This window comes from Doryrhamphus excisus, chromosome 4 (assembly GCF_030265055.1).
Source record: "Doryrhamphus excisus isolate RoL2022-K1 chromosome 4, RoL_Dexc_1.0, whole genome shotgun sequence".
In the NCBI taxonomy this organism is placed as follows: Eukaryota; Metazoa; Chordata; class Actinopteri; order Syngnathiformes; family Syngnathidae; genus Doryrhamphus; species Doryrhamphus excisus.
The window spans coordinates 23,614,985-23,639,491 of NC_080469.1; the positions used below are offsets into that span (position 1 = coordinate 23,614,985).

Here is a 24,507-nt window from a genome sequence, read left to right on the forward strand (position 1 = left end):
TACCTTTTTTTGTACAGCCAACTCCAACATGGGGTTCTCTTCCGTCACTTCCTGTCCGTTCCCCTTTTCCTCCCCTACCCGGAACACATCTTTTCACGGTAACGCACGAGCACACAGCACAATACAGAACACTCCTCAGTGTCATTACAAAATTTTATTCCATTAAAGGGTTTGATTAATTTTTGTTGGTGTCGAATTTCTCGTTTTAGCAAGTCAGCAATCAAGATACATTTTTTGTACAGCCAACTCCAACGTGGGGTTCTCTTCCATCACTTCCTGTCCGTTCCCCTTTTTCCTCCCCCTACCCGGAACACATCTTTTCATGTAAACGCATGAGCACACAGCACAAGACAGAACACTCCTAAGTGTCATTACAATATTTTATTCTATTAAAGGGTTTAATTAATTTTTGTTGGTGTTGAATTTCTCGTTTTAGCAAGTTAGCAATCAAGATACATTTTTTTGTACAGCCAACTCCAACATAGGGTTCTCTTCCGTCACTTCCTGTCCGTTCCCCTTTTTCCTCCCCAATCCCGGAACACATCTTTTCATGTAAACGCATGAGCACACAGCACAATACAGAACACTCAGCAAGTAAGCAATCAAGATACATATAACTAGAAATGATTAATTGCAATATTTATAAAAAATAATTTACTTCATCATTCTTAACCTGTCCGCTTCGCCGCTCCAGCCCAGCAGATGGGAGTAAAGCTTTGCCAAGCAACATGGCGAGTGACGACTGGCAGTCAAATTAGAAGAAGAAGAAGAAAACAACCACAAATGCAAAGCAGTCTTTTCTTACCGATTTACAACCAGTTTTATTTTACATAGTTTCGTTTACGCAGAGGACTACAAAATGAAGACAGTCTTGATGGTGGCAGAAAAACCTTCCCTGGCTCAGTCAATATCCAGAATTCTCTCCAAAGGTCTGTATCTACTGATAATTCGTACTGTGACTGTAGTTTCTTATTTGGCATGAACATAAACATTCTAGTTAGCCCACAGTCATCACAAATCATTGTGGTTTTTAGTAACGAAGGCGGAACCAGGTAGGTGTGAATTGTGTGTGCAGAGCAACTGCAAAACAAAAGGAGATACTTCACTAACAATGATGTATTATTTAATATTGAAGTGATTTGTTGTAGTCCCTGAATCGGTTATGATTAGGCATACCAGTAAGTAAGTAGCTATACTAAATATTACAATCAAAATCACCCATCTTTGTATTTTTTTTAATTTAGGAATGTCTTACAGCTTTTTCATTGTTGCAATTTTTAAACGCATTGTGACACATGCAGGCATTGTTTTATATTATTTTATGGGACGGTATGGGGGTTCTCAAATATCTTAATTTTTATTTTTCTGCACAAAATAAGATGAAAAATAAATAAACAAATCAAGAATAAAGAAAATCAATCAATCAGTAATAAATAAATATAATAATAATAATAATAATAAAAACTTAAGAAACCACATATAGTTGGTGGGTAGACAAATTATTTTTTTCAGATTAAAATGAACAAAGCATTATTAGAGCCCTGTAGACATGACAAAACACGACTATAGTCACATTTATACTCTTTACTCACTTTATTTACAACATATTGCGCAACTGCAGGGTCTTGAGACACATGCTAACTCGCAAACTAGAGAGCTAGCGACCTAAACAGGTAGCCTTCAAGTTATTTCCTCGAAACTTAAATAGCCAAAAACTTACCACTTCCACACGGATAGGGAGTATAACTATTAACAGTTATTTAACCTTTAACATGAACATTAATCAAACGTAATAATTTTTTCTGGGTACATGATACCGTACAGCATCCATATCAAACATTAAACTTTCATATCAAGGCGGGGGCCTCAAACTAGTGTCCTGCGGGCCACATTTGGCCCGCGGGCCGCGTGTTTTAATACTTTTTTCTTTTAATACTGACTTCAGATGAAAACATATTGTGTCATGTTACATATATCAGTATCGGAAATTGAGAATTGGACAATATCGGCACATCGGACATCCCAAAAAAACAAGGCATTTATTTGAGCCAAGGATTTTATTTGTCAACTAAACGACACCTGGTAACGAATTCCTGCGAAGCACATATTATAGAGGCAAGAGACATAGCGGCCTTAATTACTCCTCAGTAGTCGGAATAACATGTACAGTATTAAATAATTAAAATAAAATCATGACAATTGCCTTTTGTGATGCATCACAGCCAACACTTTCCCTTGCTAAAATGTCTTCTTAGCTGTGCCTGGAAATAACACACATACATGCTATGGTGATGAGTTCAAACTCCATGGAGTAGCTTGCTGTGGGGAAACAACCGGGGTTCTTCTTGAGGACGGGCATCCTCAGGGACAGAGGTATGGTTTCCAGACCGAAAGCATTGTCGAGGCCTCTGCAGGAATGGCTTGTGTGACAGCTGGCCTCATGTATAACCTGAGGGACGCGGTTTAAGTCGATGTTCTCGCTGTACATAAGGAGCAGAGAAAGATCAGAGACAGTCAGCGTGTACGGGGAGAACATGCAAACTCCACACAGAGATGGCCGAGGGTATGAAATTAAATGACGTTAGGTTTGCAATTTGGATGAAATGTTTTATGATTATTGCTGTATGTTTTAGATATTTTCATTTGTACATTTCATGAAGGAAAGGTGCATTGAGGCAATTATTTAATAATAATCCTTTCTGAATGTTCCTAAATAGGCTTTTTACTAACAAACAATTTAAAAGCAGTATCAAAAATAAAAAAATCTTATTTTGAGTTGACACAAATAAAAACATGTTAGTGTGAGAGGTCTCACTTGCTCACACTTTGTATTTGCTGAGCATTTGTGGGCGAGTTTATGAGCTAATAGGCTAATAATAAAGAAAAACAGTATTACTAAAATATGCCTGTTGACTGTATTTTTAAAACATAATGGCACAAAGTTCCCAAATTGATATCCCTTTACATAAAATTTGATGTAATTATCGTTGTAGTTGCACATCAAATCGATTTTCCCTACTTATTATACATAAAAACTTGTTTCCATTTGCGATTAAATGCGATGCATTGTGAGTTAACTAAGGACAAAAAATGTGATTAATCACGATCAAATAATTTAATCGCTTGACAGTCTATTCCTATTTCCATGTATTACCAAACTAATGTTGTTTACCAGGATGTTTTGTGATTAAAAATACAGTTGGATTCACACAACACGTGTGCGATTAAATGCGATGAATTGTGAGTTAACTAAGGACAAAAAATGTGATTAATCACGACCAAATATTTTAATCGATTGACAGCCTATTCCTATTTCCATGTATTGCCAAACTAATGTTGTTTACAAGGATGTTTTGTGATTAAAAATACACAAAGAACCCAGTTGGATTCACACAACACGTGTGCGATTAAATGCGATGAATTGTGAGTTAACTAAGGACAAAAAATGTGATTAATCACGATCAAATATTTTAATCGATTGACGGCCTATTCCTATTTCCATGTATTACCAAACTAATGTTGTTTACAAGGATGTTTTGTGATTAAAAATGCATGAAGAAGCCAGTTGGATTCACACAACACATGTGCGATTAAATGCGATGAATTGTGAGTTAACTAAGGACAAAAATTTAATTTGTTATTCATCCTCTTGTGTGTTTTTTTTTTTAATATAAATGTTATGTCATGTAGATTGCAGAACATAATTGTAATTGAAAGAGTAACAATTTGTGGTAAACCAAAGCTCCCAAAGTATTTCTTTGTGTCCCTGCTGATGAGACAGTACTCACATGTAACTCCAGGGGGCAATACTGCGCTCATTGATGTGACTGGGCATGTTGATCATCTGGCTGTAGTAATCCTGCAAACTGTATGTACAGATTGACTCGTCGATACACTGGCTCTGCAGTGGTATAGCCAGGCACAGGGGGGCAGCCAGCTGGCACAGCATCAGGACACGTAGCAGCTGGACATACACAAAAAAATATATATTTATGGTATTTCTTTGGGACATAAATTTGGAGTGCAGTGTTGTCAGCTTCAAAAATCACACCCCCTATTGTCCAATGCTATTGTACCATCGCTCTAGCTCCATGCAATACGCTAAAACAGGGGTCTCAAACATGCGGCCCGCGGGCCAAATGTGGCCCACAGGACACTAGTTTGAGGCCCCCGCCTTGATATGAAAGTTTAATGTTAGTGCGGCCCCGCGCAAGTTTGATATGGATGCTGTATGGTATCATGTACCCGGAAAAAATTATTACGTTTGATTCATGTTCATGTTAAAGGTTAAATAACTGTTAATAGTTATCCTCCCTATCCGTGTGGAAGTGGTAAGTTTTTGGCTATTTAAGTTGAAAGGAAATAACTTGAAGGCTACCTGTTGAGGTCGCTAGCTCTCTAGTTTGCGAGTTAGCATGTGTCTCAAGACCCTGCAGTTGCGCAATATGTTGTAAATAAAAAGAGTATAAATGTGACTATAGTCGTGTTTTGTCATGTCTACAGGGCTCTAATAATGCTTTGTTCATTTTAATCTGAAAAAAATAATTTGTCTACCCACCAACTATATGTGGTTTCTTAAGTTTTTATTATTTGCCGTTTTATTATTATTATTATTATTATTATATTTATTTATTACTGATTGATTGATTTTCTTTATTCTTGATTTATTTATTTTTCATGTTATTTTGTGTAGAAAAATAAAAATTAAGATATTTGAGAACAGTGGAATGTTTTATCAGAGCTTTTCTTGTAGAAAATCGGAACTAAAGCAAAGTTTATTCATTTTTCTGTTTTTAATAAATGCGTTTTTTTTTTTTTTTGGAAAACCTGATGCGCCCCAGTCTCACCCAGACCCTAGCTCAAGTGGCCCCCAAGTAAATTGAGTTTGAGACCCCTGCTCTAAACAATATATGACGTAAACTCGAGTCATCCACTGTGTCAAAAGCGGATATTCAATCTAAAAAGAACTGCAATGACTCCACACACAAACTACAACAAGGTACATTACAAGGTAAATGGGAATGTTACTTACCTGAATCTTATCCATGAATGATGATCAAGCGTAGGGAAAGACACTGGAATGGTAGTAATGCCTTCTTTATCCTTCAATGTGCTTCTGTGTTTTGGCTGCTATTTTCGATGTGACCCTTTTTATTTGCCCTGTTCCTCTCAGAATTGTCATTGTGTGTGTGTGTGTGTGTTTACCTGTACATGTACACAAATTGGACTTTTAGTCATATTCGTGAGTCATTGTCATTTACATATTTGTATGGGGACACACAATGGTCACTCTGTTTCACATTCATATTTCCTTATGTCATTAGTAATCAACCTTGACTCAATCATTCATCCACAGAGGATGCAATAATGCAAAAAAAAAAAGGTAATGAAGGGAGCACTTATTACTTATTAAGGGACATATCTATTCAACAGCCTGGCATACAGTAGGCCTTGGGTAGTTATGATTATGGATGAATTTATGGATATTCATTCAGGCGAGAGGCGGGGTACACCCTGGACTGGTGGCCAGCCAGCCAATCACAGGACACATATAGACAAACAACCATTCACACTCACATTCATACCTATGGACAATTTGGAGTCGCTAATTAACCTAGCATGTTTTTGGAATGTGGGAGGAAACCGGAGTACCCGGAGAAAACCCACGCATGCACGGGGGAGAACATGCAAACTCCACACAGAGATGGCCGAGAGTGGAATTGAACCCTGGTCTCCTAGCTGTGAGGTCTGCATGCTAACCACTTGACCACCGTAAATTTATGGATATAATATATTTAATGTATGGATGAAGTCGTCAAAGAAATTAGGCATGTTCTTGAAGTATTTTCAAACTTCTTCTGTAGGTTGTGCATGGTGGACGAGTGGTTAGCGTGTAGGCCTCACAGCTAGGAGACCCAAATTCAATTCCACCCTTGGCCATCTCTGTGTGGAGTTTGCATGTTCTCCCCGTGCATGCGTGGGTTTTCTCCGGGTACTCCGGTTTCCTCCCACATTCCAAAAACATGCTAGGTTAATTGGCGACTCCAAATTGTCCATAGGTATGAATGTGAGTGTGAATGGTTGTTTGTCTATATGTGCCCTGTGATTGGCTGGCCACCAGTCCAGGATGTACCCCGTACCCCCATGGTCGTGCAACTCTAAAGGGGGGGGGGGCAGTTGCACAAGCTGTATTTGTTTGTTTATGTGTATGTATATGTGAGAGTCATTACTTTTATTGTTTTATGAGTTCTTATCTTGACACATTCTTGCAGGATTAACATGAACATCTGCAGGGTTGCTGTTGGCGCATCCAGGCACCTCCAGGACCTGGGGGTCGCTCGGGGTCTCTAACCAGGGTCACGGGAATATTTCTTCTTCAGCACATTCAAAAACTTTCTATTGTCTAAGCAAATGGATATAAGGGTGATAACTAACATTATATTTATTCTATCTACATTTTATTCTAACATGTTGTCTGTTTGGTAGAGAGAGAGAAGAAAACAAAAACACTTACACATGTCAATATATTGAGGCCGGCAAAATGAGAAATTTCATTTTTATTTATTGTGCAATTTATTGAGTTATTGATTATTGTTACAGGCCAAGATGTGAGATACAACAATGCATAAATATGCAATAAAAAAAATCAATTTTAAACCAAAAGACTGATACTTAATTGGTTTCAATTCATGTGTTTAGGAAATTGTACAAGCCGAAAGGGGCTGAATGGATCGTGTTCGGTCCACGAATACACCGGCAACTTTCATGGACAAACCGCACACTATAAGATGACTTCAGTATGCGGACATGTGATGAGTCTCGATTTCATTGGTGGGTATGGAGATTTTTTTTTGTGTGTTTAGAAGTTTGTTTGGGAAAAAGTACAATAAAAGTACAATAAAATTTTATCTTTTTATTTATTTATTGAATTTTAATTTTATGCAGTCATTCAAAAATAGTTGCAAAAAGTTCTATAGATGAAAAAAATGAATGTCCATTCTGCAAGCCATTTTGTAAAGATATTTACATATTTTGCTGAGATCGGATTGATATAAGGCATTCCATTGCTTGGTGCTCGGGCCCAAATAACAATAAATCCAAATTAGGCAAAAGTATGAATAATATGGACTTAACTGTATTTTGTTTAGTGCTACAACCCGCATCAAAATCGAAAAAAAAGCAATCAATGCAGTGACAGTATCCCAGGACTAATAAGTTAACATGTTTTTTGTTTTTTTCAAGGTAAGTACAACAACTGGGATCAGGTGGACCCTGCAGAACTCTTCAGCAAAGCTCCGACAGAAAAGAAGGAGGTCAACCCCAAACTCAACATGGTCAAATTCCTACAAGTATGTTGAGTCTAAGGCTGTCCATATGTACACTGTTGACACTGTTGCCCTAAATTGACATATAAGTGCATATTTTAGTCTTTACACAGGTCAAATATGAAACAAAGCACTACATAAATCTGTGTGTGTGTGTTTTATTGAAGTGTCGCAGTACTCCCTGTATCCCAGAGTGCTTTGCTGTACAATTTTTGTAAAAAAAAAAAAAAAAAAATCCTGGAAAACATATTGTCAGCGCTCACATAGTAGTTGGTTAATATTCTGCATTATGCGTTGATAGTGTATTATCTGCTTTTATCCACCTATTGTGTTGCTGTGTGTGTGTGAGTATGAACTCCCATGGTTACGTCATGTGTTTTGTGTCTTTAATGTGTTCCTAAATGTTTTTTTTTCAGGTTGAGGCCAGAGGCTGTGATTATTTGGTGCTATGGTTGGACTGTGATAAAGAAGGCGAGAACATCTGTTTTGAGGTCAGAAAAACTTTTTCAAATTTAGTTTTTTTTTCCCACTTTGTTGTTTTTTAGGGTAGGGGGTTACTGTATCATTCTTATTTAAACATAATTTATTTTATGTAAACTTTTTTGGGGAATTTTACCCATCATCCATAATCATTATGTGAGACAAGGACACATTTCTTTGCCTTTTTGTGTGTGTTGTAAATAATGGAAAATGCTAGCACGGGGCAGCTAATAAAGCATGCATTATTATTACATATTAAAACTGACTTCTTCCAGAACATTCTGACATACGAGGTTAAAAAAATGACTTATTTCTTCACATTTGTGTGTTTAATGTGAAGTCATAGTCCACTTATAAGCATTTTATACAGTACTATGTTGTTGTTTTTTTCTTTCTTCATGACGCAGCCTTTGACAACTTATTCTGTGGAGCAACCGAAAAGCATACATTGTGCAGTTTTGTTGTCCACCCATCAATTGTATGTTTTTGCAGTTGGATGCTTGGTGTATTCTGTTTCTTGAGATGAGACATAATGTAATTTCTTATTTTTCAGTGGCGGTTCATCTGTGTGGCTAACAGTGATGCTATCATTAAGTCACTTTGCAAACCATTCACTCACTTGTCTTATTGTTTGGGGTGGGGTAGGAGGGTGGGCGGTTATCTACAGTTATCCTATTTACAGTTGTGCCCAAAATAATTTTTTTTTGGCCTTTTCTCAGAAAATATGATTATAAAACTCATTAATGGTTAGTGGTTGTGTGAAAACATCTATTGAATTTTTTTTTCCACGCCTTTTAAATCATAATTACAACAGAAATGTCAAAAATGACCCTGTCCAAATGTTGACACTCCCTAGTTTTTAACACCTTGCATTTCCCTCTTTATCATCAATGACGACTTGAAGTCTTTTGTGGTCGTTGTGGATGAGTGGATGGTCTTTATTTTCTCGGATTGCTAAAACTGCTCATTCTTCTTGGTAAAAAAAACTTCCAGGTCCTGGAAATTCTTGGTCTGTCTAGCATGAACTGCACATTTGAGATCTCCCCGAAGTGGCTCAATGATATGGAGGTCTGGAGACTGAGAAGGTCAATTTAAAACCTTGACTTTCTTGAGTTTCTGTTGTCATTATGATTTAAAAGGAGTAAAATGTATATTTTGTTAATAAATGTCTTCACACAACCACTAAACATGAGTGACAGAAAGGATTTTGTGTTATCATTTATATTTTCTGAGAAAAGAAGACCATTTAAATTCTGCATAGGGTTGTAAACTTTTGGGTACAACTGTATGTCTACATATTTATGTCATTGTTTTGACCGAGCCATAACATTTGTCTATAAGTTGAATGGCTTGAATAATGCGTCTTTTTAAAATGTTTTTCATAGGTTATTGATGCTGTACAGCCCGTCATGAAGGGGAGCGGCAGAGAGAGGAGCGTTTACCGTGCCAGGTTCAGTTCCATTACTGACACTGACATCTGGAACGCTATGAACCACCTTGGAGAGCCCAACCTCAATGAATCCCGTTCTGTGGATGCACGGCAGGAACTGGATCTACGTATCGGCTGTGCCTTTACCCGGTACAGTTTTTCAATTGTAACTGCTTTCCTCTATATCCCACATATCGTATACATTTTGCCATATTACTTCCCCCTCTTTACACCTGTTCCACTATTTGAATTTTTGCCTTTGCTTTATATAATAGGGCAGAAATACTGTACACTTATAGCAAACCTCTATGAATCTCTTTACGGGTAGAACATGCAAACTCCACACAGAGATGGCACAGGGTAGAATCGAACTTGGGTCTCCCAGCTGTGTGGCGTGCGTGCTAACCACTCTACAGCCGTGCAGCCGACCTTCAAGATGTGCGTTCCTTATTTGTACTTGGGGCCATTTTCACTTTTCTGTCTGAATTGGTCATTTGATTTTAGCCCAAAAATTATAAGGCTGATCTCACACTGTTCTTTTCATTCTTCTAAAACAGGGGTCTCAAACACGCGGCCCGCGGGCCAAATGTGGCCCGCAGGACACTAGTTTGAGGCCCCCGCCTTGATATGAAAGTTTAATGTTAGTTTGATATGGATGCTGTATGGTATCATGTACCCAGAAAAAAATATTACGTTTGATTAATGTTCATGTTAAAGGTTAAATAACTGGTAATAGTTATCCTCCCTATCCGTGTGGAAGTGGTAAGTTTTTGGCTATTTAAGTTGAAAGGAAATAACTTGAAGGCTACCGTTTAGGTCGCTAGCTCTCAAGTTTGCGAGTTAGCATGTCCCAGACTTGCCCAGACCCTAGCTCCAGTGGCCCCCAGGTCAGGTCCTCAAACTGAGCCTGAAGTATTTCTGGGTACATGATACCATACAGCATTCATATCAAACTCGCGCGGGCCGCACTAATATTAAAATTTCACATCAAGGCGGGGTCCTCAAACTAGTGTCCCATGGGCCGTGAGTTTGAGACCCCTGCTCTAAACTGTTTGAGGACTGCTGATCTGCATGTCGATAATATTACGCTTAAGTTATGAAATTCTTTTCAGGTTCCAAACCAAATATTTCCAAGGAAAATATGGAAATCTGGACTCGTCTTTGATATCATTTGGACCTTGCCAGACTCCAACTCTTGGTTTCTGTGTGGAACGTCACGATAAAATCCAGTCCTTCAAACCAGAGAACTACTGGGTTATACATGTAAAGGTAAATTCACCCACCCCCCCTATTGTGGCATTTGTATTATTTTGGTGGTACATTAACAGGCATGTTTTATCAGGTGTTCCGTGGGAAGGACACCCCACTTACTCTTGATTGGAATCGGGGTAAAGTCTTTGACAAAGATGTGGGGCAGATGTTTGTCAGCCTGGTTAAGACATCCAAGGAAGCTCAGGTAAATAAATACATTTGGTACTTTTTAGGGCTGTTAAAGTTAATTAACGTGCACTCCTCCTGTTTGACCTTGGGCCCCCACCGTAGTTTGATTGAATTATCAAATATCAATCAAATATTGATGGGAAATGGAGAAAGAAAAGAGTATTTAGATTGGTAAAGTTAGCTTCAAAGCCCTGGCAGATGGCTCTTGTAGCAAGACCAAAGTTATTTATATCTACTGTCGCCTTTTACATCTCTCTGATGATTTTGGCATTGAACTGCCAGCGAAATTGCAATTCCAGCTGCTATTGACGGGCTGTCAATGTGATGACCGTGGCTGAAGTCCAGTGTTGTGCTAGCGTTAGCGATTTAGCGTTAGCGATTTAGCGTCTAACTACCACAATGATGCACATTAGCACTCAAAGTCATCAAATCTTACCTTTATGCATTCCCACATAGTTCCCACATTCCCACTTCCCACATTCGGGAGCAAATATAGGGTGAAAGAAAAAGAGGGAAAAATACATCCATACAGCCATCTTTGCATCGGACATCGGTGCGTTCAATGACCGTCGAAAAAGTAGGACAAATTGCATTACACATTCAAAAACAGTGGAAATAGTTACAGTATTGTAATAAAATAATATTTACTGTAATATAATGATTAATTTCTATGTATTTTAATGTGTTTTAAAAAAGAAAAGTTTGCAATTTGGATGAAATGTTTTATGACTATTGCCCTATGTCAATTCTTTAATAATAATCCTTTCTGAATGTTCCTAAATAGGCTTTTTACTCACAAATATTTAGAATTTAAAACCAGTATCACAAATAAAAAAAACATGTTAGTGTGAAAGGTGTCACTTGCTCTTATTTTGTATTTGCTGAACATTTGTGGGCGAGTTTATGAGCTAATATGCTAATAATAAAGACAAATAGTAATACAAGAATATGCTTGCTGACTGTATTTTTTTTAAATAATGCCTCAAAGTTCCCAAATTCATATCCCTTTACATAAAATTTGATGTAATTATGATTGTAGTTGCATTTGGAATAGTTTCCCCTACTTATTATGAACAAAAACGTATTTCCATCTGTGATTAAATGCGATTAATTGTGAGTTAACTAAGGACAAAATGCAATTAATTGCGATCAAATATTTTAATCGGTTGACAACCCTAGTACTTTTTTTTGATAACTTGCATTGCATATTGTAGTATTTGTCTTATTGTTGTTATTTTTTTCTATAAAGAAAGTTTGGTATTGCATCATGTTTATCTCCTGTCTTAATGTACTTCTTTACTGTATGTTGAGCCAATTTGTACCTTGTATTTCAACCTCTTTGACAAAAATAATGTGCACTTCTATCGCAGGTGGAGTCAGTGACTAAGAAGGAGAAGAGTAAGCAGAGACCCGAGGCTTTAAACACAGTAGAGATGTTGAGAGTGGCAAGCTCTGCCTTGGGTATGTTGTACTTGATAAAATGACATTCATTTTACATATAGAGAATATAACAAGTACTAATAGTAATGTGAAAAGGTCTTTGCCTCTTTCCTGATTTTATTTTTTTCAAATCAAATCAAATCAAATCAAAATAGTCAACACAAAATGCTGTTTTTAAATGAACCTTTATTATGACCCTCAGTCCCACTGTAATTATTCAACTTATTTATACATTTCAACATTCAGTCTGCATTTTTACTTTGCGACATTTCAAATTTGACCAAATTTTAAGATGCAAAAATGTTTGCTGGTTTGATCCCCAGTCCTCGACAATTATTCTCCATTTTCACATTCCAACATTTCAATTTCAGTCATTTTTATTGTCCACTAACTCCTCCCACATTTCCCACATCAACTTAAAATCATTCCAACATCAAAAATGTAATCTCTTTTCCATAAATTCCCACATTTACGGTAAGTAAATATTTTTGTGACATATTGTAATTGACAATTGTAATTGGGATTCACACATTTTCAAGAAGCATTATACTTTAACTCATCTCTCTCATCCCTCATGGAACTGAAATAAACAATCTTTATTTATGTCTCCAGGCTTGGGTCCTCAGTATACAATGCAGATTGCCGAGCGTTTGTACACGCAGGGTTTCATAAGCTATCCTCGTACTGAAACCTCCCACTATCCAGAAAACTTTGACCTGAAGGGAACACTGAAGCAGCAGACCAATTGTCCTTTGTGGGCAGAGGAGGTTGGTGTACTTTTAACAGATGAATTCCTCCATGCATTCAATGAATTCCTGACCTATGTTGCCAGAACATTTATCCAGATAAAACAATTAGTGTGTGTGCTTGCTCTGTTCAGTTCTTCATTAGCTTATATACAGATATTAAACATTGGTCATTTGTAAAATGTGGTAATGTGGTAAACTGTGCTGCGCCGAGATGGGCTTGGCGGCGCACCAGGGGGAGGTGTCTACATTTTCAGGTTGGCACGGTGAAAATTTTTGTGACAAAACAGTGCGTTGAACGTGCGCTGAAAGCTTGCCAGCTCCGACCTGGTCTATTCTTGGTGCAGGTGAAGCGCACCCGGCGCAGTGGTAGATTGGATGACAGGCGCACAGTGCACACACGTCACCAAAACCTCAGGCAGATTTAGAGTGTTAGACACATTTCAATGCAATAAGCAATGACAGCAACCGCTATTTAATGCAGCTGATTACATACAGAAAAATAGCCACTGAAATAAAATAGTATATTCTATTTTTTTAATAAATATAAGAGATAATTTTCAATCTTCAGTGCAATCACGCCGCACTCATGTTAGTCTCTGCTCCTGTAGCGCTTCCATCTCACGTTCTCCATGACGACAGACGGTAAACATGGTTGATGCCGTCTTTATACAGCAGCCTTTATACTGTCTTTTTCGCTGGTCACTTCCGCTATGCAGCCTCTCCAACTCCGAATTACAGCAAGGATAAACCCGATCGTTCGCCGTAGCGAAGGGATGCTCAAAGCTAACAGCTGCTCCTGAGTGTCAAAAATGGCGGAAACCTACAAAGGTAATCAAGTAGCTTGGACTCGGGTGGCTCCATTTTGAAACATAAGACATCCGCATCAAATCCAGTCTCTATCCAGATAAACAATATGATTGTTTTGATATCGTGCTGAAAATAATTTTTTTATTTAATGTTGATATATTGCCTGGGAGTCCCTACGTCCCGGAGGCGTGGGTGCGCCTGACTGCGCCGCTTATGAAAATTGCAAAGTGTGCTAGCCACACTCTGTTGGCATAGGCATTGCGGAAGGTAAGGGCGCCATTCTGTGTCTATCCTGCGAACGCCTCGGGGTCCTCTGGGAGGAACTGGACCAAGTAGTCGGGTAGAGGGAAGTCTGGTCTTAGGCTGCTGTACACCCATCCTGATGTTATATAAGAGGAAGATGATGGATGGATGGATGGATGGATGGATGACTGTAAATGGAAAATTTAACACAAATTGTATTTTGCTTGGGCGGAACAGTGGTCGAGTGGTTAGCGTGCAGACCTCACAGCTAGGAGGACCAGGGTTCGATTCCACCCTCGGCCATCTCTATGTTGTCCCCGTGCATGCATGGGTTTTCTCCGGGAATTCCTCCCACATTCCAAAAACATGGTAGGTTAATTGGCGACTCCAAATTGTCCATAGGTATGAATGTGAGTGTGAATGGTTGTTTGTCTATATGTGCCCTGTGATTGGCTGGCCATCAGTCCAGGGTGTACCCCGTCTCTCGCCCGAAGACAGCTGGGATAGGCTCCAGCACCCCCGCGACCCTTGTGAGGAAAAAGCGGTAGAAAATGAATGAATGAATGAATAAATGAATGTATTTTGCTCTGTTTTTAAGGTGAAAACTCTACTTTCAAATGGCATAAATCATCCCAGGAAAGGAGTTGATGCTGGGGACCATCCACCCATTACTCCCACACGTGCAGCCTCAGAAGAAGAACTAGGTGGGTCTTGGAACTAGTTGCTGTGGGAAGTATGCATAGGTGTCCTAGACTGTGAGGCACTATATAGTCAGAGTTCCTTCAATTGCACACCATCAAATAATAACATTGTTGTTCTGCTTTTTTTTTTTTTTTTTTTCATAGGAAGTGATGGCTGGCGGCTTTATGAGTACATCACAAGACATTTCATAGCCACGGTCAGTCACGACTGCAAATACCTACAGACCGTTATTACCTTCAATATTGGCAGTGAAATGTTCACATGTAGTGGCAAAACCCCCATATCATCAGGTAAATAAACTATTTGTTTTAGATCACCTGCAAATGTATAGACTTGACAATGACCGTAGCACTTTGTATTTGGGTGTAACCAGGATGACGTGTGTTTTATTCCCAGGTTATACGGCTGTGATGCCGTGGCAGGGTATCCCTTTGGAGGAAGCCCTGCCTGTCTGTCAGAGTGGAGACATTTTTACAGTAGACGAGATCAAGCTGGTGGAAAAGCAGACAACCCCTCCAGACTTCTTGACCGAGGCTGAACTCATCACTCTTATGGAGAAGCATGGCATTGGTACGCCACATTAGTGTATAGCTAACATTAGTCACTAAAGCTATCAATAGCTGACAACAAACATATTTATTGTGAATGTGTGTGTGTTATTTGGAGCGTAGTTTGCAATGTCATAGCAGAAAGAGGGTGGAATGTACACTTTGAAAGTTCGCATTTATAATTTATAATAATAATACCACGATATATTTTTACTTGACTATTAAGACCCAGGTAGGCCCGCACGGTGGTCGAGTGGTTAGCACGTGGGTCTCACAGCTAGAAGACCTGGGTTCAAGTACCCCGCGACGCTCGTGAGGATAAGCGGTAGAAAATGAATGAATGAATATTAAGACCCAGTTAGGCCTGCACGGTGGTCGAGTGGTTAGCACACAGGCCTCACAGCTAGAAGACCTGGGTTCAAGTCCACCCTCGGCCATGTCTGTGTGGAGTTTGCATGTTCTCCCCGTGCATGCGTGTGTTTTCTGCGGGTACTCCGGTTTCCTCCCACATTCCAAAAACATGCTAGGTTAATTAGCGACTCCAAATTGTCCATAGGTATGAATGTGAGTGTGAATGGTTGTTTGTCTACATGTGCCCTGTGATTGGCTGGCCACCAGTCCAGGGTGTACCCCGCCTCTCGGCCGAAGACAGCTGGGATAGGCTCCAGCACCCCCCTCAACCCTTGTGAGGATAAGCGGTAGAAAATGAATGAATATTAAGACCCTGCACGGTGGTCGAGTGGTTAGCACGCAGGCCTCACAGCTAGGAGACCAGGGTTCAAGTCCACCCTCGGCCATGTCTGTGTGGAGTTTGCATGTTCTCCCCGTGCATGCGTGTGTTTTCTGCGGGTACTCCGGTTTCCTCCCACATTCCAAAAACATGCTAGGTTAATTAGCGACTCCAAATTGTCCATAGGTATGAATGTGAGTGTGAATGGTTGTTTGTCTATATGTGCCCTGTGATTGGCTGGCCAACAGTCGAGGGTGTACCCCACCTCTCACACGAAGACAGCTGGGGTAGGCTCCAGCACCCCCGCGACCCTCGTGAGGATAAGCGGTAGAAAATTAATGAATGAATATTAAGACGCTGCACGGTGTTCGAGTGGTTAGCACACAGGCCTCACAGCAAGGAGACCTGGGTTCAAGTCCACCCTCGGCCATCTCTGTGTGGAGTTTGCATGTTGGCCCCGTGCATGCGCGGGTTTTCTTCGGGAATTCCTCCCACATTCCAAAAACATGCTAGGTTAATTGGCGACTCCAAATTGTCCATAGGTATGAATGTGAGTGTGAATGGTTGTTTGTCTATATGTGCCCTGTGATTGGCTGGCCACCAGTCCAGGGTGTACCCCGCCTCTCGCCCGAAGACAGCTGGGATAGGCTCCAGCACGCCAGTGACTCTCATGTGGATAAGCGGTAGACAATGAATGAATGAATATTAAGACGCTGCACGGTGTTCGAGTGGTTAGCACGCAGGCCTCACAGCTAGGAGACCTGGGTTCAAGTCCACCCTCGGCCATGTCTGTGTGGAGTTTGTATGTTCTCCCTGTGCATGCGTGGGTTTTCTCCGGGTACTCCGGTTTCCTCCCACATTCCAAAAACATGCTAGGTTAATTAGCGACTCCAAATTGTCCATAGGTATGAATGTGAGTGTGAATGGTTGTTTGTCTATATGTGCCCTGTGATTGGCTGGCCAACCAGTCCAGGGTGTACCCCGCCTCTCGCCCGAAGACAGCTGGGATAGGCTCCAGCACCCCCCGCAACCCTTGTGAGGATAAGCGGTAGAAAATGAATTAATATTAAGACCCTGCACGGTGGTCGAGTGGGTAGCACGCAGGCCTCACAGCTAGGAGACCTGGGTTCAAGTCCACCCTCGGCCATGTCTGTGTGGAGTTTGCATGTTCTCCCCGTGCATGTGTGGGTTTTCTCCGGGTACTCCGGTTTCCTCCCACATTCCAAAAACATGCTAGGTTAATTAGCGACTCCAAATTGTCCACAGGTATGAATGGCCTCACAGCTAGGAAACCCTATTTCGATTCCACCCTTGGTCATCTCTGTGTGGAGTTTGCACGTTCTCCCTGTGCATTGCATGGTTTCCTCCTACATTCCAAAAACATGCTAGGTTAATTAGCGACTCCAAATTGTCCATAGGTATGAATGTGAGTGTGAATGGTTGTTTGTCTATATGTGCCCTGTGATTGGCTGGCCACCAGGTGTACCCCGCCTCTCGCCCGAAGACAGCTGGGATAGGCTCCAGCACCCCCCGCGACCCTTGTGAGGAAAAGCGGTAGAAAATAAATGAATGAATATTAAGACCCAGGTAGGCCTGCACGGCGGTCGAGTGGTTAGCACGCAGACCTCACAGCTAGGAGACCTGGGTTCAAGTCCACCCTCGGCGTACTAAGCTGTAGAAAATGAATGAATGAACTAAGACGTGTTAAGATGTGTGCATTTTCTTACTGCTTTCCTTTTATGTCAATGGGAAGGCTGTGAAAAGAATTGTGGACAATAGCCATGTTGTTTTGGTCCTGCAGGTACTGATGCCAGCATCCCTGTCCACATTAACAACATCTGCCAAAGGAACTATGTGACGGTAGAGAATGGACGCAAGTTGAAGCCAACCAACCTGGGCATAGTCCTTGTACACGGCTACTACAAGATTGGTATATTTTCTCCTAATAATGCATATGTCATTAGTGGTCTCTGTCTTTATACCACTGTGTTGTGGTACATGTAATGCAGTGTTTCCACTTATTCTGTTGTAAGATGGAGTTCGTCAGTTTCATGATTTGAAATGTGAGCCGTGCGTGTGTGTGTGTCTGTTTTCAGATGCAGAGCTGGTCCTGCCCACCATTCGCAGTGCCGTTGAAAAGCAACTTAATCTCATTGCACTTGGGAAGGCCAACTTCCAGCAAGTGCTGCAGCATGCGTTGGACATTTTCAAGAGAAAGTTTCACTATTTTGTGGATTATGTTTCTGGTAAGTTTGCATCAACTGGGCAGGGGGTTTCTGATTAGATAGTTGAATGCTAAGTACATTTTACTGCATCCCAGAAAATTCACTCAAAATGTGAATTTCTCTTAAATGACATGGTGTTATTGAACGCAACTCCTCATTGCTCATAATAAAACAGATCAAGTCTGATTCAAATAGCCATCCTTACATCCATTTTCTATGCGCTTATCCTCAAAAATAATTAATAAATAATAAAATAAAAAAAATTTAATTAAAAAAATAATTTGTCTACCCACCAACTATATGTGATTTCTTAAGTTTTTATTATTTGCCGTTTTATTATTATTATTATTATTATATTTATTTATTTATTACTGATTGATTTTCTTTATTCTTGATTTGTTTATTTATTTTTCATCTTATTTTGTGCAGAAAAATAAAAAATATTTGAGAACAGTGGAATGTTTTATCAGAGCTTTTATTGTAGAAAATAGGAACCAAAGCACTGAAAAAGTTTGTAAATTTTTCTGTTTTTAATAAATGCGTTTTTTTTTTTTTTTTTTTGAAAACTTGCCGAGACCCTAGCTCCAGTGGCCCCCGGTTAAATTGAGTTTGAGACCCCTGATCTAGAAAGCTTTTTGTGCCGGTTATTGTGTGCAGCTGCTCTATAAGAGTCCACAGTTCAATACAAAGGGCCTGAAATGACTAAGTAGAGTTCCATGGGGTTGAGAAAACAGTGAAAATTCTTGCAGTTCAACTGGTGTTAAAATGTTGTTAGAAATATTAGCTGTATTGTGTTTACTTTGCTGTGCCCACCCCCCCCCCCCCCCCCCTCCCCGCTTTTACTCATGTTTTAACTGTGTATTAACCAATGAATGTAGTATTTTGGTGTGTCTTCTACTCTGTTTACTTGCTTTATTCAACTCCATTCTTCAGTGTCTTTGAGTATTTTGAAAAGCGCTACACAAATAAAATGTATTATTATTTATTATTATTATTAACAATGATGGAAAGCCAAAATGTGTCACATGTCTTCATGCGCTTGCAAATGAAAGCCAAGGCTTTAACTTTATCCAACTTTCACAGGAGTACATCTTAACTAGGACTGTTAGGGTTCTCCTTTCCTATGTGTTGTCTGGTCCATTTAGTTTTCCCTTGTGCAAAGCCAGTAGGTTTGGATCCACATGTTATATAATATCTCTGCTCTGGGTTTGCAGGTATGGATCAATTGATGGAGGTCTCATTTTCCCCAATTGCTGCAGCCGGAAAGCCGTTGTCTCGCTGTGGCAAATGCCATCGGTTCATGAAATTCATCCAGGTAAGCACAATTACACTCTTAAAGGGGACCTATTATGCTTCTTCCTCTTTTCTGATCTATAAATGTTAGAATGTTGCAATGTTGCACAAGTTTGGGATGGGTCTGAACGCTCACTGTGACATCAGAGCGACCCAGGCTTCCTTATATGGCCGATCCCAGGTACAAGTTGTAGGTGTGTAAGGCCCCCGCCTTGATATGAAAGTTTAATGTTAGTGCGGCCCGTGCAAGTTTGATATGGATGCTGTATGGTATCATGTACCCAGAAAAAATTATTACGTTTGATTCATGTTACTACTGAGGAGTAATTAAGGCCGCTGTGTCTCTTGCCTCTACAATATGCGCTTCGCAGGAATTCGTTACCAGGTGTCGTTTAGTTGACAAATAAAATCCTTGGCTCAAATAAATGCCTCGTTTTTTTCCAGCAGGATGTCCGATGTGCCGATATTGTCCAATTCTCAATTTCCGATACTGATATATGTAACATGACACAATATGTTTTCATCTGAAGTCAGTATTAAAAGAAAAAAGTATTAAAACACGCGGCCCGCGGGCCAAATGTGGCCCGCACGACACTAGTTTGAGGCCCCCGCCTTGATATGAAAGTTTAATGTTTGATACGGATGCTGTATGGTATCATGTACCCAGAAAAAAATATTACGTTTGATTAATGTTCATGTTAAAGGTTAAATAACTGTTAATAGTTATCCTCCCTATCCGTGTGGAAGTGGTAAGTTTTTGGCTATTTAAGTTGAAAGGAAATAACTTGAAGGCTACCGTTTAGGTCGCTAGCTCTCTAGTTTGCGAGTTAGCATGTGTCTCAAGACCCTGCAGTTGCGCAATATGTTGTAAATAAAAAGAGTATAAATGTGACTATAGTCGTGTTTTGTCATGTCTACAGGGCTCTAATAATGCTTTGTTCATTTTAATCTGAAAAAAATAATTTGTCTACCCACCAACTATATGTGGTTTCTTAAGTTTTTATTATTTGCCGTTTTATTATTATTATTATTATTATATTTATTTATTTATTACTTATTTTGTGTAGAAAAATAAAAAGTAAGATATTTGAGAACAGTGGAATGTTTTATCAGAGCTTTTCTTGTAGAAAATTGGAACCAAAGCAACGTTTTTAAAAAAATTTAGTTTTTAATAAATGCGTTTTTTTTTTTGAAAACCTGTCTCACCCAGACCCAGCTCCAGTGGCCCCCAAGTAAATTGAGTTTGAGACCCCTGTTTTAGATTGATAGATGCGCTTTGTCTTTCACCTCATATTTGCAGGGCTTAAAGTATTCCGGCACCGTCCCGGATCTCTCCGTCACGGTGTGGAACTAGCATTATGCATGCATCCATTGAAACGATGTGCTGAGGCCAAACCACTTCATGCACATTTCCATATGAATGACACGGAAACATGACTTTTGATGGAATTAATTCATGAATGAATTTTATGAATGAATTCATTCAGTTTGACTGGAAGTACCTTTAGTCGTCATTAATTGACATGTTCAGAATGAATGACTCATTTCTTCTTTAGTGAGGCTCTTCAGTATCAAGGACCTCGAAGCCAGGTGAAAGAAAACGGAACGGAACTTTCTACACAAAATAAGATGAAAAATAAATAAACAAATCAAGAATAAAGAAAATCAATCAGTAATAAATAAATAAATATAATAATCATAATAAAACGGCAAATAATAAAAACTTAAGAAACCACATATGGGTGGGTAGACAAATTATTTTTTTCACATTAAAATGAACAAAGCATTATTAGAGCCCTGTAGACATGACAAAACACGACTATAGTCACATTTATACTCTTTTTATTTACAACATATTGCGCAACTGCAGGGTCTTGAGACACATGCTAACTCGCAAACTAGAGCGCTAGCGACCTAAACGGTAGCCTTCAAGTTACTTCCTTTAAACTTAAATAGCCAAAAACTTACCACTTCCACACAAATAGGGAGGATAACTATTAACAGTTATTTAACCTTTAACATGAACATGAATCAAACGTAATAATTTTTTCTGGGTACATGATACCATACAGCATCCATATCAAACATTAAACTTTCATATCAAGGCGGGGGGCCTCAAACTAGTGTCCTGCGGGCCACATTTGGCCCGCGGGAACGCATGTTTGAGACCACTGATGTAAGAAATGCACTGTAATGTTTCATATGCAGGCCAAGCCCAGTCGGCTGCACTGCTCCCATTGTGACGAGACGTATAGTCTCCCCCAGAATGGAGCCATCAAGTTGTACAAGGAACTTCGCTGTCCTCTGGATGACTTTGAGCTGGTGCTGTGGACCTCCGGGACCCGAGGCAAAAGTTATCCACTGTGCCCCTACTGTTTCAGCAAACCACCTTTCAGGGATATGAAAAAAAGTGAGAATTTATACTCAATAAGCTGATATGAACTAATAGTTGTCATTCTTCTGTATCGTTGATGGACACGAACATCTCCACGTCATCCATGTCATGTTGTTTTTCATTGATTCTCCTAGATGTAGGATGCAACGAGTGCACCCATCCCTCCTGCCAGCACTCCATGAACGCTTTAGGTATTGGACAGTGTGTGGAGTGCGGTGGCGGAGTCTTGGTGCTGGATCCAACATCCGGGCCCAAATGGAAGATGTCCTGTAATAGATGCAATGTAGTCGTTCACTTCTTTGAACATGCGCATAGAGTACAGGTAAGATCACCGCTAATTATTTGTTTTCAGTATAGCTGTCGAAGTTAATTTGTTGATGACATTTTTTTTTTTTTATGCGCGATTAACGTGCGCTCCTGTGGGAAATGGAGAAAGAAAAGAGTATTTAGATTTGTAATGTTAGTTTCAATGCCCTGGCAGATGGCTCTTGTAGCAAGACAAAAGTTATTTATATCTACTGTTACTCTGTTTGACTTATCATGGATTCCATGGCCTGCAGGCATTGTTTTTATTGTCATATACAGTGCTACCTTAGCATAAGAGTGGCCCAACTTTTTCACAACGATTAATTAACTACCAAAATAGTTCTCAAAAATAGATTAATTGAACAATTGATCAATAATTGACTCATTATTGCAACCCTATTTGAGTCTTCATTATAGTTTTTAACTTTTCCCCTTCCAAAGCTTAAGCACACAACATTGTTTTTTTTTTTTTTCCGTAGGTTGCTCAAGGGACTTGCAATGCATGCGAGGCTTCCCTGGTCACAGTGGACTTCAATAAGGCCCGCACGCCACTTCCTGCTGGTGAGACCCAGCACAATGGCTGTGTTTTCTGTGATCCGGTCTTCCAGGATCTTGTGGAGATTAAACACGCTACCATGAGGCACCCCATGCACCGAGGCGGGGGCGTAAGAAGAGGACGCGGGCGAGGTAAAGGGCGGCGTGGCCTCCCTAAAAAACCCAAGGACAAAATGGATGAATTAGCCGCATACTTTGTGTAGTGTATTACTTTTTGTCCATATCTGTCAACACACATTCTACATTTGAAGGACTATAAGTCACACTTTTTTATAGATAATTTCACAGACAGCCACAAAAGGGCACTATATAGAACAGGGGTCTCAAACTCAATTTACCTGGGGGCCACTGGAGCTAGGGTCTGGGCAAGGCTGGACCGCATCAGGTTTTCAAAAAAAAAAACAAACGCATTTATTAAAAACAGAAAAATATACAAACTTTTTCAGTGCTTTGGTTCCGATTTTCTACAATAAAAGCTCTGATAAAACATTCCACTGTTCTCAAATATCTTAATTTTTATTTTTCTGCACAAAATAAGATAAATAAATGAACAAATCAAGAATAAAGAAAATCAATCAGTAATAAATAAATATAATAATAATAATAAAACGGCAAATAATAGTTACCACTTCCACACGGATAGGGAGGATAACTATTAACAGTTATTTAACCTTTAACATGAACATTAATCAAATGTAATAATTTTTTCTGGGTACATGATACCATACAGCATCCATATCAAACTTGCGCGGGCCGCACTAATATTAAACTTTCATATCAAGACGGGGGCCTCAAACTAGCGTCCTGCGTGCCACATTTGGCCCGCGGGCCGCGTGTTTGAGACCCCTGATATAGACTTTCACACCGATATCACCTACTCCTGAACAATTCAATATTTAAACAGTAGACATTAGCATTAGCATTAGAAAATTGATGACAAATTGAAGAGACGGATAGTTGGAATTGTATCCAAAGAGCCCAGAACAACCACCAAAGAAATTAAAGGTGAACTCCAAGATGTCAGATGGCACCATTGTTGTTCATCGTTGTTTTGAGTCAAAGTGGACTTCATGGGAGACGACCGAGGAGGACACCACTGTTGAAAACTAATCATAAAAAAAAGCGAGACTGGAGTTTGCGGAAAATGCATGTTGACAAGCCGCAGAGCTTCTGGGAGAATGTTCTATGGACAGATGAGTCAAAACTGGACTTTTTTTTGGTAAGGCACATCAACTGTATGTTCATAAACTGAAAAATCAAGCCGATGAAGAAAAGAACAATGTCCCTTGGTCTCATGGCTCTTTCAACAGGACAACGATCCAAAACACACTGTGTATGTGCGAGTGTGTGTGTGTTGTCTTTATTTTTTTTTAACATGAAAAGCACTTTTTGCTACATTCTATGTATGAAAAGTGCTCTACAAATAAAGTTTCATTGATTGATTTGGCTTTCTAACCTTTCCAAGACTGATCAATCTCAATTCATCTCATTTATGTCTAAACAAAACCATGACTTTTTCACACAGGGCCATGTGGGATTGGATTTTTTTCATAAAAAAATTCATTTTCTTCATAAAAAATTTCTTTTAAAAACGACATTTTGTGTTCAGTGGTGTTGTTGTTAACTATATTTACATTTGTTTGATGATCTGAAACATTTAAGCGTGTCAAACATGCAAAAAAAATTAATGGGAAAACATTTTCACACCATAAATAAATTAGAAAAATTAAATTAAAATAATAAATAATAAAAATTCTAATAGTTGAGTACAGCCTATTGTTAGTCAAAAGATATTAATATTTAAGCAAAATTCATGTATTTTTCTGCCTACATTAAACAT

The 24,507-nt window shown here is 39.4% G+C and overlaps 2 protein-coding genes across 4 annotated transcripts; one reads left to right on the plus strand and one right to left on the minus strand.

Annotated features, from left to right (window-relative positions):
• The first annotated feature begins 539 nt into the window (after positions 1-539).
• top3b (DNA topoisomerase III beta) lies at positions 540-24,047 on the plus strand. Of its 2 annotated transcripts, XM_058071612.1 has the most exons (19): positions 540-594; positions 695-929; positions 6,700-6,831; positions 7,243-7,349; positions 7,742-7,816; positions 9,191-9,384; positions 10,347-10,503; positions 10,577-10,690; positions 12,045-12,135; positions 12,727-12,881; positions 14,512-14,617; positions 14,759-14,905; positions 15,012-15,185; positions 17,695-17,823; positions 17,990-18,139; positions 19,333-19,433; positions 21,620-21,821; positions 21,941-22,128; positions 22,592-24,047. In XM_058071612.1, exons 2-19 carry the CDS (start codon positions 860-862, stop codon positions 22,868-22,870), a joined length of 2,571 nt encoding a protein of 856 aa, XP_057927595.1. In that variant the 5' UTR covers positions 540-594; positions 695-859; the 3' UTR covers positions 22,871-24,047. The 2 variants fall into 2 exon arrangements, with proteins under 2 accessions (XP_057927595.1, XP_057927594.1); XM_058071611.1 differs by having other exon boundaries at positions 548-929.
• LOC131128608 (interleukin-25-like) lies at positions 1,830-11,198 on the minus strand. Of its 2 annotated transcripts, none has more exons than XM_058071614.1 (3): positions 11,111-11,198; positions 3,789-3,964; positions 1,830-2,480 (listed from the first exon to the last, which is right to left on the minus strand). In XM_058071614.1, exons 1-3 carry the CDS (start codon positions 11,126-11,128, stop codon positions 2,252-2,254), a joined length of 423 nt encoding a protein of 140 aa, XP_057927597.1. In that variant the 5' UTR covers positions 11,129-11,198; the 3' UTR covers positions 1,830-2,251. The 2 variants fall into 2 exon arrangements, with proteins under 2 accessions (XP_057927597.1, XP_057927598.1); XM_058071615.1 differs by lacking the exon at positions 11,111-11,198 and adding an exon at positions 5,033-5,115.
• Positions 24,048-24,507: the final 460 nt, after the last annotated feature.